The following is a 14,572-nucleotide window of genomic DNA, read 5'->3' as shown; positions in this document are numbered from 1 at the left end:
AATTTAGTTTACAAAGTACTTGTTGTGCAAGGTCTTATTTCCTCCATCCTGCAAAGATGTCATCAGCTCAGTTGTCTGGAGGTGTTCATTTCTTCATCTCCTACCTCTACCCTGGTTCAGGCTTTCCCTCTACCTTTCTCTGCTTCCTACTCAGTAGCTGCAAGATGTCTTGGGCAAAAGCATACTGACCTGGATCTTCGAGAACCACAGATGATTTCTCTGTTTACTTTTGCTTCATATATAATTGCCTCCTAATGAAGGCTTTTATAGCGGTTTCTTATTTGAGCATCAAAACTGTTTTTATTAGGGTATTCATTCATTCATTCATTCAAATATTTACTGATCATCTGCAATGTGCCAAACACTGTTCTAAGTGCTGGAGATACATGAGGGAACAAAACAGAGCTTAAAAAAAAAAAAATCCCAATGCTTCTGAAACTCATTTTAGCTGGGAGACTTGCGGTAAAAGGGGCGGGGCAGATCGCGCAGCGATCTGTGGAGGAACTGCAATTTAGGTACTTAAGAAGGAAAAAATTAACAGGAGGTAGGCATTGACTTGGGGCTATTAGCCCAGGGATTCGAGGGGGCAGAAATGAAGAGGGACAAGACAGATGAAGATTAAGCCAAAAGGAAGCAAATTGTTTACACCGAAATACAATTTATTTCAAACATACGGCAACAGATAGGCCAAGAGATACGTGGCTCCGTTCAGACAGCAGTCACCCTAAAAAAAAAAGCAAATTTAGGTTAGGCAAACAGTGGCCCAAGTAGAGCTGGGGACAGCGGCTCGTCCCGGAACCGGGCATGCCCCGAAGGTGACCACGCCCCCGGCCCCGCCCCGCCTGCGGCTCACCGCCCCAGTTGGCCACGGCGGGGGCGGTGGCCGCGGTGCCCGGAAGTGCGGCTGACGTGTCCCGGCCGCGCTCGGAATTGTGGGCGGCTCGGCTAATGGCGTCGGCGAGTCTGGAGGGCTTGGGGAGCCAGCGCTGAAGCTTTTTGCCAGGTTGGCTGGTGACGAACTGTGTGGCCGGATCCCGCGGCAGCGGGACGGACCTGCCCACCTTGTGGGCTCCTCGGCCAGAGCCGGCGGAGCCTAGCAGGGCGGGGCGACTGCGGGGGGCGCCTCGGATAGGAGACGCGAGAGTTGCGAGAAGGCTGCGGGGGGCGCTCGGGTACGCTCCGGGTTCGCAGCCCAGGCCGGGCCGAGCCCCGCGGAGCCCAGGCGGCGGGCTGCGGAAGGGCCAGAGACGCCGGGAGGGAACTGCCTGTCGCCCCAAGGAGCTGACAGTGCTGGAGTTCGTTTGCGCCGCTCAGATACTGAATTATAGTTTGGTGGATCATGTCCGGCACCAACAGCCCCGAGGCGGTGAAAAAGCTGCTGGAGAATATGCAGAGCGATTTACGGGCCTTGTCCCTGGAATGCAAAAAGAAATTCCCACCTGTCAAAGAGGTAAGCTTTGGGCAACGTCGGGAGAAGGTACGGTGAGCATGTCTGGTCCTATTAGACCCAGTCCTTCACTTCCAAACTCCTGTCCTATCTAATTTTCATTTGGCCCTCGCCTTTCCAGATTTACGAGTCGGTGGGTTGTACCATAAGCGCGTTTTATAGTTTCCTTTGAAGACGACTGGGGCGCTTTGATTTTGTCTACTCCTGGTCCTCAGCATTTAGGAATGAACTTCGCGGAATGAGCCGATTCAGCTAATTCAGCTGGATGTATCTTATCCTCGCCTTTTCTGGCCCTTTCAAACTTGGAACTAGCCAAGCCAGAATTGAAAAACTTACGTTTGTTGCTTTTAAAAACGATTATCCATCGTTGTGGTAAAATCTCTGCTTCTTACGTTTATAGTATGTATCACTCAGTGGCAAGTAGTTTTCCTTCTTGTCTTGTGTCATGCAGCTTTACTCTGTGTCAATACTATGAAGTATTAGTAAATTATGCAGTCACCTAACTTACGACAAATATTGAGGACCCACAATAATCATGTTAAGCCTTGTTATCAGCAATAATGTAATGGGACGTTTGAGTTTAGAATTAAATTCAATACACCTTGGAATACATCAATACATATTAACCTCTTCAAGCTTCAGCTTTCTTTCATATGTAAATAGGGCTAAAGGGTGGATTTATTAGATTATGACGGGAAATTGTCAGAGCAAAAAGGGTATTAAAGAGGCTTCAATTAATAATATATGTAAATTCTCCAAATATTTCCTAAATTGAAATTTTTAATTTAGTCACTATTGACCTTTTCTCTTAAGATGTCATTTTATTTTTCATAAGCTTTTAAAGATCGCATCTCATTTTCCTTTCTCATACCTGAAATAAGACATTTCAGTGATATTTTTGTAAAAGCAATTATTTTTATTCCTATTTAATATAGTTTGGTGTACCAGCAATTTCATTTACTATTTAGGGTTCACCAAAAGTTCACTAAGGAATTTTGGAATGTTTTCATGTTAATTTAAATGTTTTGCCTTTATTATTATAGAGATCTTACAATTAAAACTTATCCAATAAAGTTTGGATTTTAGGCTTCCAAGGAACCTTAACTTTTCTGTAAGGGCTTTTGGTCTCATCAGTCTTCAACAAACTCCATCTAGTGTTTCTTTAATGAAGTAAGCAAATATTACCCAATAGTAGAAACCTGATGTGCCACCCTTGGAAAGACGACTATCATAATATGTTTTATTTCAGATACTCAATAGCTTGTGATACAGATTTTCATTATTTTCTCTATATCCTGTTGGAAGTTTTAATAAGTAATTCTAAAGAATTAAGCATTTTTAAAGAATTTTAAAGAAGCACGCTGTTCCAATTTTAAGAGAAATGCTCGTTTATAAAATGTCAAGTCCATTTTTTTAATTTTAACAATAATTTATAGAACTGACTGTTCCCAGCTCTTATAATTTATATAGAGACTGGGATTTCTCGATATTACACATAAAGGCCTTTGTGGACTTGCTTGAGAATTTAATTGCCATTTATTACTTTTTTTTCTTTTGGAAAATGCATTCAGAATTCCAAACAGGTAACTTAAAAGTTGTTTTTTTTTTTTTTAAGGTTTTATTTATTTATTTGACAGAGAGAGGGAGAGAGATTGAGAGCACAAGCAGGGGGAGCCGCAGGCAGAGCAGGCAGAGGGAGAAGCAGGCTTCCTGTTGAGCAGGGAGCCCGATGTGGGACTCGATCCCAGGACCCTGGGATCATGACCTGAGCCGAAGGCAGACACTTAGCCGACTGAGCCTCCCAGGCATCCCATAATTTACAAAGTTCTAGAACTCAATCCATCTTATCTAGGAACGTTCAATAAGCCTCATTAGCTTTTTTACTTGAACATAGGCCAAAGAGATACTTAGTGATTGCACCTACTCTCTGAGGTAATGACAAAAATAATTCTTGGCGTGATAATCTCTGATACATAATTTCCTATATAATACCTACTCCACAAGAATTTGTTGAATGTAAGAACTTTGACTCCTTAACCAGTGGCACTTCTAATATACTTACGGGCCCACTTAGGAATTGGAAAATGACCGTTACTGTGTCACAAGTTTAAAACAAGAATGAATAATTAGTCTAAGAATGATGATTCTTTAGGAGGACCCTTGATTTTCAAGAAACATTTTGGTTGAATTAAATTTTTCCTGGTAAATTAATAGCAGTGCCAAATTTTGGCTTTTGTTCTCTAAGGAACTGGTAGTTTTTGTTTTATTTATTTTGGGGATGGGGAGAGGATGGTTCTTGGTATACCTTAAGGCAAAGCCTTTCTCAGTGTAAGAACCTTTTCCATCTGTGTACTGGTTTGCTAGTTAACACTCGCCCAGTATCTTCACAGTTATTACTTGAAAAATACTTATTCTGAACTACTTACAAAGGTACTCAAGAACTCAAAGCAGTACAGTGCTTTGGAAGGGATGTCTCCTTCCCCAATACCTTTTAAACAAGGTAGAATGAAGTGATACCTTTTATATTTAGTCTTTAAGTTTCTAGTAATTTCTACCTTTTTGATCATGGTGCTTACAGAAGAAAAGAGTATTGGTAAAGGATAGTGTCTTGTTTATTGCTGTTTACTTCTTATCTTTGGATTTTCTACATGGCTTTCTCCATCTTAATTGTTTCCATTTATAAATCTTCCTTTGCATATTAGTTTTTTTTTTAATTTTTTTTAAAGCAGTTGAGATTTTTTTTTTTTAAGATTTTATTAATTTATTTGACAGAGGGAGACACAGCGAGAAAAGGAACACAAGCAGGGGAAGTGGGAGAGGGAGAAGCAGGCTTCCCGCGGAGCAGGGAGCCCGATGCGGGGCTCGATCCCAGGACCCTGGGATCATGACCTGAGCCGAAGGCAGACGCTTAACGACTGAGCCACCCAGGCACCCCTTAAATTGTTTTAATAGTGGCTATAATTTCATTGTCATTTTGTAATAAAAGTAGTAATTCAATAATAACAGCAATACATTCCTTCTCCTTGTATTACTGCTTATTTTTACAGCAGTGTAACTTTTTAGCACAAGTGTGCTAGCTAATTTGTTCTGGAATATTTGTATGAAAAATGTTTTCTTTGCTTTAAAAATTACTTTAAAGCTTTGCAAAATCATTTCTGTATAATTGAAATTCAGTGCCTTCAGAGGCAGTCATCTCTGAAGCTTTGTGTTTATGTATTTAATGAATAAAACATTTTGGTCATTTTCTGTTTGAAGGCATTACTCTGGAAATAAATGAGGGGGATCTAACTGAGATTGGAAGTAAGCTCAGAGAGAATTTGTAATTCTTGAATTGAGCCTTAATAGGATGAGTAGAAGCTAGCCAATAGAAGAAGGGGAGGGGGTCATACCAGGCAGAGGAAATAGCATATGTTTATATTCCATGTCAGATAAATTTCATGCTGGAGGTTATTGGGAGCCATTAAAGTTTTTTAAGAGAGGGAATAATATTAATTCATATTTTGTAACATTTTCCTTTTTTTTTAAATATTTTATTTATTTGAGAGAGAGAGGGAGAGAGAGAGCACAAGCAGGTGGAGTGGGAGAAGCAGGCTCCCTGCTGAGCAGGGAGCCTGACAGTGGGGCTTGATCCCAGGACCCCGGGACCATGACTTGACTGAGCCACCCAGGCGCCCCTTATTAACATTTTCATAACAATATTGGTGGGAAGAATTAGAGGGGACTGAGATTGAGGCAAAGAGAGCAAATTTAAAAAATGAGGATTGCCTGCATGAAGGTAGCAGTAGAGGAAGACAGGAGGTTGCTTGCATTGTGGTGGGCATGTGTGAAAGAGAGAGCATGGATTAAAAAGAGACTTAACAGATAAAATTACCAGGGCATGGTGACCTTCTATATAACGTAGAGAGAGAAATCTATGATGCCTCCCAGGTTCTGGCTTGGGAAACTGGATAGATCACTAAGAGAAGGAATATAAGAGGAGGCGATGTTTTTGGGTAAAGTGAATAGTCCTGAATATAATAAGTTTAAGATTTATGTGTGGAACTGACCAGTAGGAGTTTGAAAATGATGGTTTGGTTCTTAAGGGGGAGGTCTAGAATTTGAGATTTAGAAGTGTCAGTTTATACATGATAGTAGAAACCATAGGAGTAGATAAAATGAGTCTGAAAGAGTGTATAGAATGAGAATATCAGGACCAAAGAAGGAACTTTGGGAAACAACAGCAATAAAGGGAAAGAGGTAGCTGGCCAACTAAGGTTAAGGATATAGGAGAGAAAGGGAATACTTGTAGAGCAAGGTCCCTGAGAAAGCTGGAGTTTCAAGGGCATAAGTGAATGAACTCATTTTAAACCTGAGAAGGAACATATTTTCCTCTGACAGAGGAAGGGAAAAAGAAAAAATGAATTTGAATGTGATAAATTTGAATGAGGGATATTGTGGAGAGATAGGAAGTTGTGGACAGTTTGGCCTGTGACCTCTATTCCTGGTAAGGTAGGAAACAAGCTTATTGCTAGGAGTAATTAGTGATGAAAGTGATGGGTAGAAAGTTTGAGGGGAGCAGTGGATCACTTTGGAGAAGTGTAGGAGAAATTGACTTGGGACACTTAAAGAGTCTTGGCAGGAAAAGTGGTTAAAATGATGATAGATGGTGAGATCTATGTTGTATTCCTAAAGAAGGAAATCCAACAAAACTTTGGAAGAAGATGGAAGGGTTAAGGTACTAGCAGCACCAATTTAATCAAAGAGCAGTAGAGTTGAGGAGTGGGAGAGCTAGAAGGATAGGGATTGAGACAGTAAGGGGATATTGGATTTCAGATTGCCAAGTTAGGCTGCCCTAGAGGATGATGAAGTCCAGGGAATGGGTGGTAGAAGAGGAAGGGAATGAAGATCATTTGAGTTGAGGTGGTCAGAATTAGGGTTTTGAATGGATTTTTTTCTCTCCTTTTTAATGAAGTGGAATCAGTAAGGGTGTAAATAATAAAAAAGTGCAAATAGTCTTCCCATGCCATGTCTTTGGTTCCTCTTGTGTATTTGGGTTTGATAAGAGTTAGTTGACAGGGATTTTTGCCTTAAAAAGCAAAAGTTCTTATAATAGAGTTCCTCAGTGTCCAGTGTTTTTATGTGTTAGCTTGGTGAGAGAGATGCCTTTTACATATCATGACAGGATTCTTCCTTTGGGGACCGAGGACCAAGTCAGTTGGCTCTCCTGGTAGGGAGAAGATCTCATTTTCAGGACCTTTTGACAGTGAAGAATGAGGGCTGGATAATATTTGCATGCTTAATCGGGAGCTGTTTTGGTTTAGTATTTTATAATGTACTGTAGTTTTTTTTTCTGTTGATGTTGGTTGGACAGATTTACTCATGACATAACCAGTTGTGTTCTTTCTCTCATAAGCATAATAGAATAAGTTGATGTTTTATATACTGAAATAAATTTTCATAATTTATTCAAGAAAACTTGGCCAACCCCAGTCACATAAATGTGACAAGGTAAGGAGTTAGAAATCATTTTGGTCAAGACTTACTTTCCTATATATATAATGCAGTTTTAGATAATTGTGTTAGGTGAGTGGCCTTTGGCCTTTGTTTCTTTTCTTTTTCTCTTTTCTCCTTTGACTCTGCTCTTTCTATGACTTTATTCCAGAAAAGTTACATTAGATTCCTAAGGTCTCATTAAATTCATTTTCTTCTGATGAATGGTTTAGATGTTAACTTCAAGAATAATAGAAGCAGGGGTGCCTGGGTGGCTCAGTCGTTAAGCGTCTGCCTTCGGCTCAGGTCATGATCCCAGGGTCCTGGGATTGAGCCCTGCATCGGGCTCCCTGCTTGGCAGGAAGCCTGCTTCTCCCCCTCCCACTCCGCCTGTTTGTGTTCCCTCTCTCGCTGTGTCTCTCTCTGTCAAATAAATAAATAAAATCTTAAAAAAAAAAAAATATAAGCAGAAACGTTTTCACTAGGACTTCTAGGAAAATTTTCTATATTATTGCAGTATTCTAAGAGCATTTTACAGTGAGAGTTCTTTAAAAAGCTTTTGGTTAGTCTATAACATGTTTTATACATTTATGAAAGTACCATAACCAATGAAATTTATTGTTACAGTATAAAACATTATTTTTGACTAGGTTTTTGATCATTGTATTTTTACTTTTCTGAAGAAAATGAGAGCAAAGGTCAGTGAAAACAGTCAAATGTATTGATTATGTTATCACCGTGCTTTGGTGAGACAGAAGAAACAAAAGACATTGTTCTGACATATAAACCAAAAAGGAAGACATACTTCAAAAATGGAATTATTTTCCTTTTTTCTTTTATATAAGTAAAGCTTATTTTCAGTCATGTACAAAACATTGGGTTTTGCTATCACTGCTGTAATTTAATAGGAATTTATTAGTGTCTTAAGTGTAAAGCATGGTGGGAAATATAAAAATGAATGAGAGACTGCCTTTATCTTTATGAAGTTAACTCAGTGTTGAGGAAAATATTGTCTTTTCATTAGGCTAGGGACTTTGCATCCATTGATTCTATTAGAAGATGCTATTTTAATTTTACAGATGAGGAAATTACGGTTTTTTTTCTTGGTTCAGTAACTTGCCTAAGTTAGTAAAGCTAGGAAGTGGAAGAACTGGGGTGTGAATCCCTGTGCATTCATCTGCAACTTCTCCGCATAATATCATACTGCAAAATGCCTTTTAAACATACTTAACTTGTTCTTATTGTTCCCATTCCTCTGCCCTGCTTCATTATTTGTTACTATTTATCATTCTTTCCATGTTGCAGTTCTCTCATTTTGAAGTTTGTAGCACTCTACTTTCCTTTTTCTCCTGGCTCTTTCAGTATTCCTTCTCCTTTTATTTATTTGTAAGTGTATCCTAAGTTCTGTTTTCAGGCCTCTTCTCCGTGCTCCTTCCTTAGCACTGGCATCTACTTACTCTCCCTGCTCCCCCTGCTGCTGACCTTACCCAAATACTGATGACTCCGAAATCTACTGCGCAGACTCTGCTCTCTTTACTGAGCATAGACCTGTGTTTCCAGCTGTCTGTCGAACACATCTACCAGAATATCTTTACCACACTTGAAATACGACTTCTTGTAATTGAACTTATTTATCTCAAAACTTGCCCTTTCCCCTCATTTCATTTGTTCTGTTGATGGCATTTATCACTGTTGCTTACCTTAGTCACGTTTGGCTATGTTCTCCCCCACTGCTCTCTTTATTCATTGTCAGCTGTTCCCTCCCGCTCTGTAATTTCCAACATACCTCTTCTTTTTTCTCTTTTCTCAGCTTATTATTTTAGTTCTAGGTTTCAAATGCCTGGCCTTTAATGTACATTAATGGCAGAAAAGAGAAACCATTCTACATATAACCACTAGCTTAATATATTTAAGCAGCTCAGAAACCCTCAGCGGCTACTCTGTACTTAAAGGACCCCTTAGCATAGCATTTAAGACCTTCCTTGATTGTCCTAACCTTCCTTTCTAGCGTCATCACTTTCAACTTTTCTTCATATGCCTTTATACTTCAGCCGAGGTGTATTGCCTGCTATTTATTATCCAAATATATGCTACTGCCTCCCTCTTCCATGTTTCTGAGGTTCCTTTTGCTGGCCCAGAATCACCTTCTCCTATCTTTTTAAATTAAGATCCTACCTTCATTTAATCCCACTTTAAATGTTGCTCATCCATTTGTTGCATGAATGGATCAACTTTACAGATAATTTTCTTTTTTCTTTTAAAGATTTATTTGAGAGAGAGAGAGTGCGCATGAAGGGGGGAAGGGCAGAGGGGGAGAGAGAGAGAGAGAGAGAGAAAGAATCTCCAGCAGACTTTGCACTGAGTATGGAGCCTGATGGAGGTCTTGATCCCACGACCCTGACACACAACTCTGAGATCACTACCTGAGCTGAAAGCAAGAGTTGGATGTCCCACTGACTGTGCCACCCAGGTGCCCCCAAGATAATTTTCTAATTTCTTTCATCATTCCCTTCATTCATTTGTTCATGAAATAGTTTTTGAGTACATGCTGTGTGCCATGTACTGATAGTTGCTAGAGCAAAAACTGTTAAAAAACTCCTGCCCAGGATTTCAAGCTAATATGTTTTCCTCTGTTTTCTTAACTTTCATTTAAACTTATTTTATAAGTTATTTCCTTATAACTCTTATATTTTACCTTCTGTTATAGTTATTTTAGGTTTTTTCTGGGGGGGGAATCTAAATAGCACCTTAAGGGTAAGTTTTACATCTGGTTTATCTTTCTGTTCACCATAATGCAAAGCATTTGTATATCTAGGAGGTATTAATTAGTTACTTGTTGGGAGATTAAATTTTTTTAAAAGGAAAGAAAAGGGATACCATATATATAGGCATACCACATATATATTTTAGCTATCCACATGTAATTTGCATTTCAGTCTTTCTTTTGATGTGTTAAAGTTTTTTCTTTCCTAGAAGCCAGAGGTTTTTTTGTTTTTGTTTTTGTTTTTGGTCAGAGGTTTTGAATAAGATGCCATGTAGGTATATATCTTTCAAAGTTTGGGATTGTAGACTAATTGAATGTTACAAAAGAAAATCATATTGGTTTCCGTGTATTCATTGTTTTATGAGCATATTGTCCTCTAGGGAGTGTTCTAGATCTCCCTATTCCCAAGTGTGGACTTGACTTTAGGTCTTTTGATTTTACCTGACATCTAAAATCGTAAGTCTTTAGGCAGCTTTATATCTCCCTGATGTCTTCTGAGTACATTTTTTAATCCGAGTTGCTCTTAACATGAATTTCACATTACTTCATTAGCTCTTGTTTTGTGCTTGTGAATAATTAATTTGGACCTTTGGTAAATTTGTTCTGATTTTGAGGTCTACTTTCATAGAGGAGAAAAACGTTTTTTGAAAAACAGAACACAGAAAAAAAACATAATATAGGAGCTTTGATGAAGGGAAACAGCATTCATTTTTTTTTAATTTGTCCCTAGTTCAAGTAGTGGACATTTAATTCCCTTTCTAGCATCCATTTCCTCTTGCTTCCTTCAGTAGTAGGCTGCACTCTTCCTTCATTTCTAAACCTTTGGATTGAGGTGAATTAATCTATTCCTTCCTTCAGGGTACCATACCTTGATTAGTTTAATTTAGTTTAAACCCTTGCCACCCCCCACCATCCTCACCTTCATTTCATCCCAAGTTACATAATGCCAGTGAGTGCTCCTGGGCAAGGACTTTCCTCTTTCTTTCTTTCTTTTTTTTTTTTTAAAGATTTTATTTATTTATTTGACAGAGAAAGAGAGAGAGAGTTCACAAGCAGGGGGAGAGGCAGAGGAAGAGGGAGAAGCAGGCTCCTGGCTGAGCAGAGAGCCCGATGCGGGCCTCCATCCCAGGACCCTGGGATCATGACCTGAGCCGAAGGCAGCCGCTTAACCAACGGAGCCACCCAGGCGCCCCTCCTCTTTCTTTCTTAAAAGCTACTGAAAGAGACCTTTCTCTGATAGATAGTGTCATATAAAATTGTGAGGTGTAGAATGGCTGCAACTATTTTTATTGCCAAGATTGGAAGCAGCCCAAGGATGCACCTACCATGGAACGGGACAGATCCAACAGAATGGCAGAGAAGTGGAACTACAGCCCTGATGGCCTTGTGAATCTCTGCATCAGATTTCCTCTGGGTCAGATTTCCTCTGGATTTTTCAATTAGTGGGCAATGAAGTCTCCTCCTCTATTTAGAACTTTTTATGTTTTTGTTTAGAAACATTTATTATGTAGCTCCTGTATGCCAGGCACTGTGTTAGGCATTAGTAATATGGAGGGATGAATGGAATATATTTCTTGTCCTTATGGGGCTTATACTAGAATGGAGGAACAGACATGTAATGAGATGATTGGGATAAAGTGTTACAGGTACAAACCATAGATAGCCCACAAAGATGGAAAAGCTTTTTGATAGTTGCCACAGAAAAAAGTTGATGGAAGAAATTATTTCTGTCTTTGCTTATGGCACTATAAGAGTGCCAAAATCAGGAGAGCCCACTCCATAAGTCTACAATTATCTTCATGTTGTCAGCAGTGGTTTAATTTCAGCAAAGCATTATTTGTCACATTAAATTAGTGTTAATTTGGGTTTGTATATAACTTGTGAATTTATTGGGTTTACAATTTAAGAGCTGTAAAAATAAGGAATTTATTCCTAATTTGATTTATACATGCTTGGATTTGTCAGTAACTGGGTAGGTCTATGAGGTGATTTTTTTTTTTTTTTCTTTTAAAGGATGTCCTTACACTACTCAGTTTTGAGAAACACTAGTAGGGATGGGCACTGGGGAACCATGGAAAATTTGAATCAGTGGAGGAATGGAGGGCAAGATTATAGGCAGAGAAATCTCATAGTTTAGGTTGATAATGAGAAGTTTGAGTTAAGGTGCAGAAGTGGGGTTTGAGAAGGAAGTATAAGATATGCTTACTACATAGCGTTTGTGGTTGATGTGATTTGTGGGATGAGGGAGAAACTACAGATGTCTAGTCAGTGACTGGATGGATGCTGCTGCTGTTCAGAAAAAGAGACACTAATTATAGGGAGGAGAAACAAGTTTTTCTGGGGTTGAAGTGGAAGTGTGTGGAGGGAGGGACAAGATGACACCTATTTTGAATATCTTGAATTTAAGGTGCCTCTTAAACATTAGGTTAATAAGTCCTGTAGTTTAGGAGACAGGCAAGGACAGGAATATAGTTTAGGAGTCTTCAGCATTTAGAAAGTTGCTGAAACCATGGAATTATGAGATTGCCCAGGAAGGGTTTATTGAAAGAGAAGTGAGGCCAAGGATATTCTAGATGGTCTTGGGAGAGGAGTCCACATTCTCTTTGTCTCTGTTTTTCTGTGCCAAAGTCCCTGGTGAGTATGTCTATTTGGGTAAGCAAAGAATATTGAAAAAAAGAAAAAATATTACTTGAGAGAGATTAATTTTAAGAGTAAAAAGTATTAAATACTACAGTGTATTTAATTTTGGTGTTTTTTTCCTAACTCAGATTACCCCCAGGAATAGAGATATTAGACTACCCACCTTAACCTATGCGATCTCTATCCAAGTCCACAGAAATGGCAACTTTTTTTTTTTTTTAATTGGCATGAGGGCCAATTCAGGAAAAAAAAAAACAACCTGTGTTTATAGTTGAGTAGTTCCCTTATGGATATACAAGATACCTGATCAGAGTAGAGGATACTTTTAAAGCAAGAACTTAAAGACTCTTCTTCACATAGACTATCCTTGATAAGCAGAAGGCAATCTGAGTCTGAATACCTCCATTTATAAAAGACACTCTTGAAGATGTAGCTAGGCCTGTGTATGAAGTAAGACTGCAGTGGTTAGGGGGCAACTGGTATACAAATGTTGTCAGTAAACACTGATAGACTTTCCAGCCACACAGGGTGCCTAGGGAATAAGCTGTTACATTTTCAAAGTTTGAGAGTAGAAACCTGTGCGTAAAAAATGGGGAACTCTTGAGATAGGTCTAATTATCTCTAAGGCAACAAATAGTCCTTGTGGTGATTTTTTATGTTTAGGAATGAAAATACTGGTTATGTATCTCTTAAAACACTACTTTGGAACTATTGTACTAAAAAAAAACACTTCTTATTCCTTTTCCTTATTGTGTATGTATAAAAATAATTGTTAAGCATTTTATACGCTTTACAGCTTATATATTTATACTTCTTTATACTTCTCTATGACACAGACATGGATAGACTATTAATTTATCTCAGGGAATCAAAATAGTGTCTGGCAAATCTGAAATCTTTTACTGACATCTGGTATCTGGCATGCTGTAGGACTCATTTTGGAAACTGTTAAGGTCAGACTAGCTAGAATTCAGAGTCAGGACAAATGACGTTGGTATTTATGATGGTTCAGTTAGACCAATTTTTGTTGATGCTGAAGGAGAAAGATATGTTGAATTTGAATATATAAGGGGTTCAAATGGTCAGTAGTGAAGAGGGGAAGAGCTTGAAAATGATGACTCACCTGAAGATATGAAAAAATACTGATGCCTAGCTTCCATTGGCATTCCTTGGAATGTGTTGCAATCTGGGCATCAGGATTTTTTTTAAGCCTTTGGTGTTTCTAACACGCACTGCCCCAAATAATTAGAAAATCAGTCATCTTTCCCTGAAGAATTTTATTTTGCCTTTATTTCTGCTTGTAGTCATGTTCATTTAATTTGGGACATTTCCATTTCTTAAAGTTGTAGAAGTAACTCCTAATGTATCAGGCTTCTTAATTTTGAGCAATGAAAGCTGACTCTGGCTGATTTAGCAGAAATGAAGTTTACTGATAAATATTGAGTGGCTCACATAATTGGTAGAAGGCTGGATAGAGCCAGCTTTAGAAAAAGTGCAGAAACAAAGGGAAGCTAAACAGCTAGAACCTGCTGTTCCCTGCCGAACAAGTGACTGGATACCTGAGATGGCACTGGCCCCTCTGTGCTGCCACTGGTTCTGCTCTTACTGCCCTGGGAAGTAGCTGTCACCTCCACTATTGCTGTCATCAGAAAGAATTTTCTCTTGTCTCTGCTTTTCTTTGTCATTAGCCTCCATATTCACAATCTCTGCTAGGTGTGTCTGTTTGGATTAGAATAGGCTCCCAGGGCATGTGGGAAAGCAAGTATCTGGCATTTTCCATTTTTAATAGTGGAAGATAAGCTCTATCTTGCATCAAAACTCATGAAGTTGGGAAATCTCCAGACACAGGCAAGGGCTTCACATGCTTGGAAACCAACAAAATGACAAAGATCATATACTATACATAGTATAGCCTACAATATGGTATTTATTTTATGCATTTATCCACTGCTCCTCACACTAGGAACCCACAGGACACGGGTGTTTTTCCATAATGATTTTTAAACCTTTAGAACCTGCTATCACTTGTCCCTTAGCAAGCAGTAAGAGATAACAAAATAAGGGAGCAAGTAGCAAGCAAATTAATAGGAAAACTTAGACATATAACATGAATATTTATATATTATTTTTGGAAGTGTGGAGACCGGTATAAGTATAAAATAGGCATGTTTCTTGATAGTAAAAATGTTCTTAGTTTCCATGGTGGAAGTTATATATCAGTGTTATATGTCAACACTGTCCCAATAGAAATA

General features: G+C 38.8%; 1 protein-coding gene across 6 annotated transcripts in view; it reads left to right on the top strand.

The window, feature by feature from the left end:
- Positions 1 to 897: 897 nt before the first annotated feature.
- The window catches only part of MON2 (MON2 homolog, regulator of endosome-to-Golgi trafficking), a 102,185-nt gene continuing 88,510 nt past the window's right edge, over positions 898 to 14,572 (top strand). For 4 of the 6 annotated variants that reach the window (XM_032420219.1, XM_032420218.1, XM_032420216.1 and 1 more), the window contains exon 1: positions 898 to 1,450. In XM_032420219.1, the coding sequence (XP_032276110.1) occupies positions 1,420 to 1,450 (31 nt within the window). In that variant the 5' untranslated portion in view covers positions 898 to 1,419. The remainder of the gene's footprint in view (positions 1,451 to 14,572) is intronic. The other 2 variants (XM_032420217.1, XM_032420214.1) reach the window with 1 other exon arrangement.

The sequence above is a fragment of the Phoca vitulina genome, unplaced genomic scaffold (genome assembly GCF_004348235.1).
Source record: "Phoca vitulina isolate PV1807 unplaced genomic scaffold, GSC_HSeal_1.0 scaffold23, whole genome shotgun sequence".
In the NCBI taxonomy this organism is placed as follows: domain Eukaryota; kingdom Metazoa; phylum Chordata; class Mammalia; order Carnivora; family Phocidae; genus Phoca; species Phoca vitulina.
Note: the sequence above shows the minus strand (reverse complement) of the source record. Positions and strands in the feature narration are given on the sequence as shown.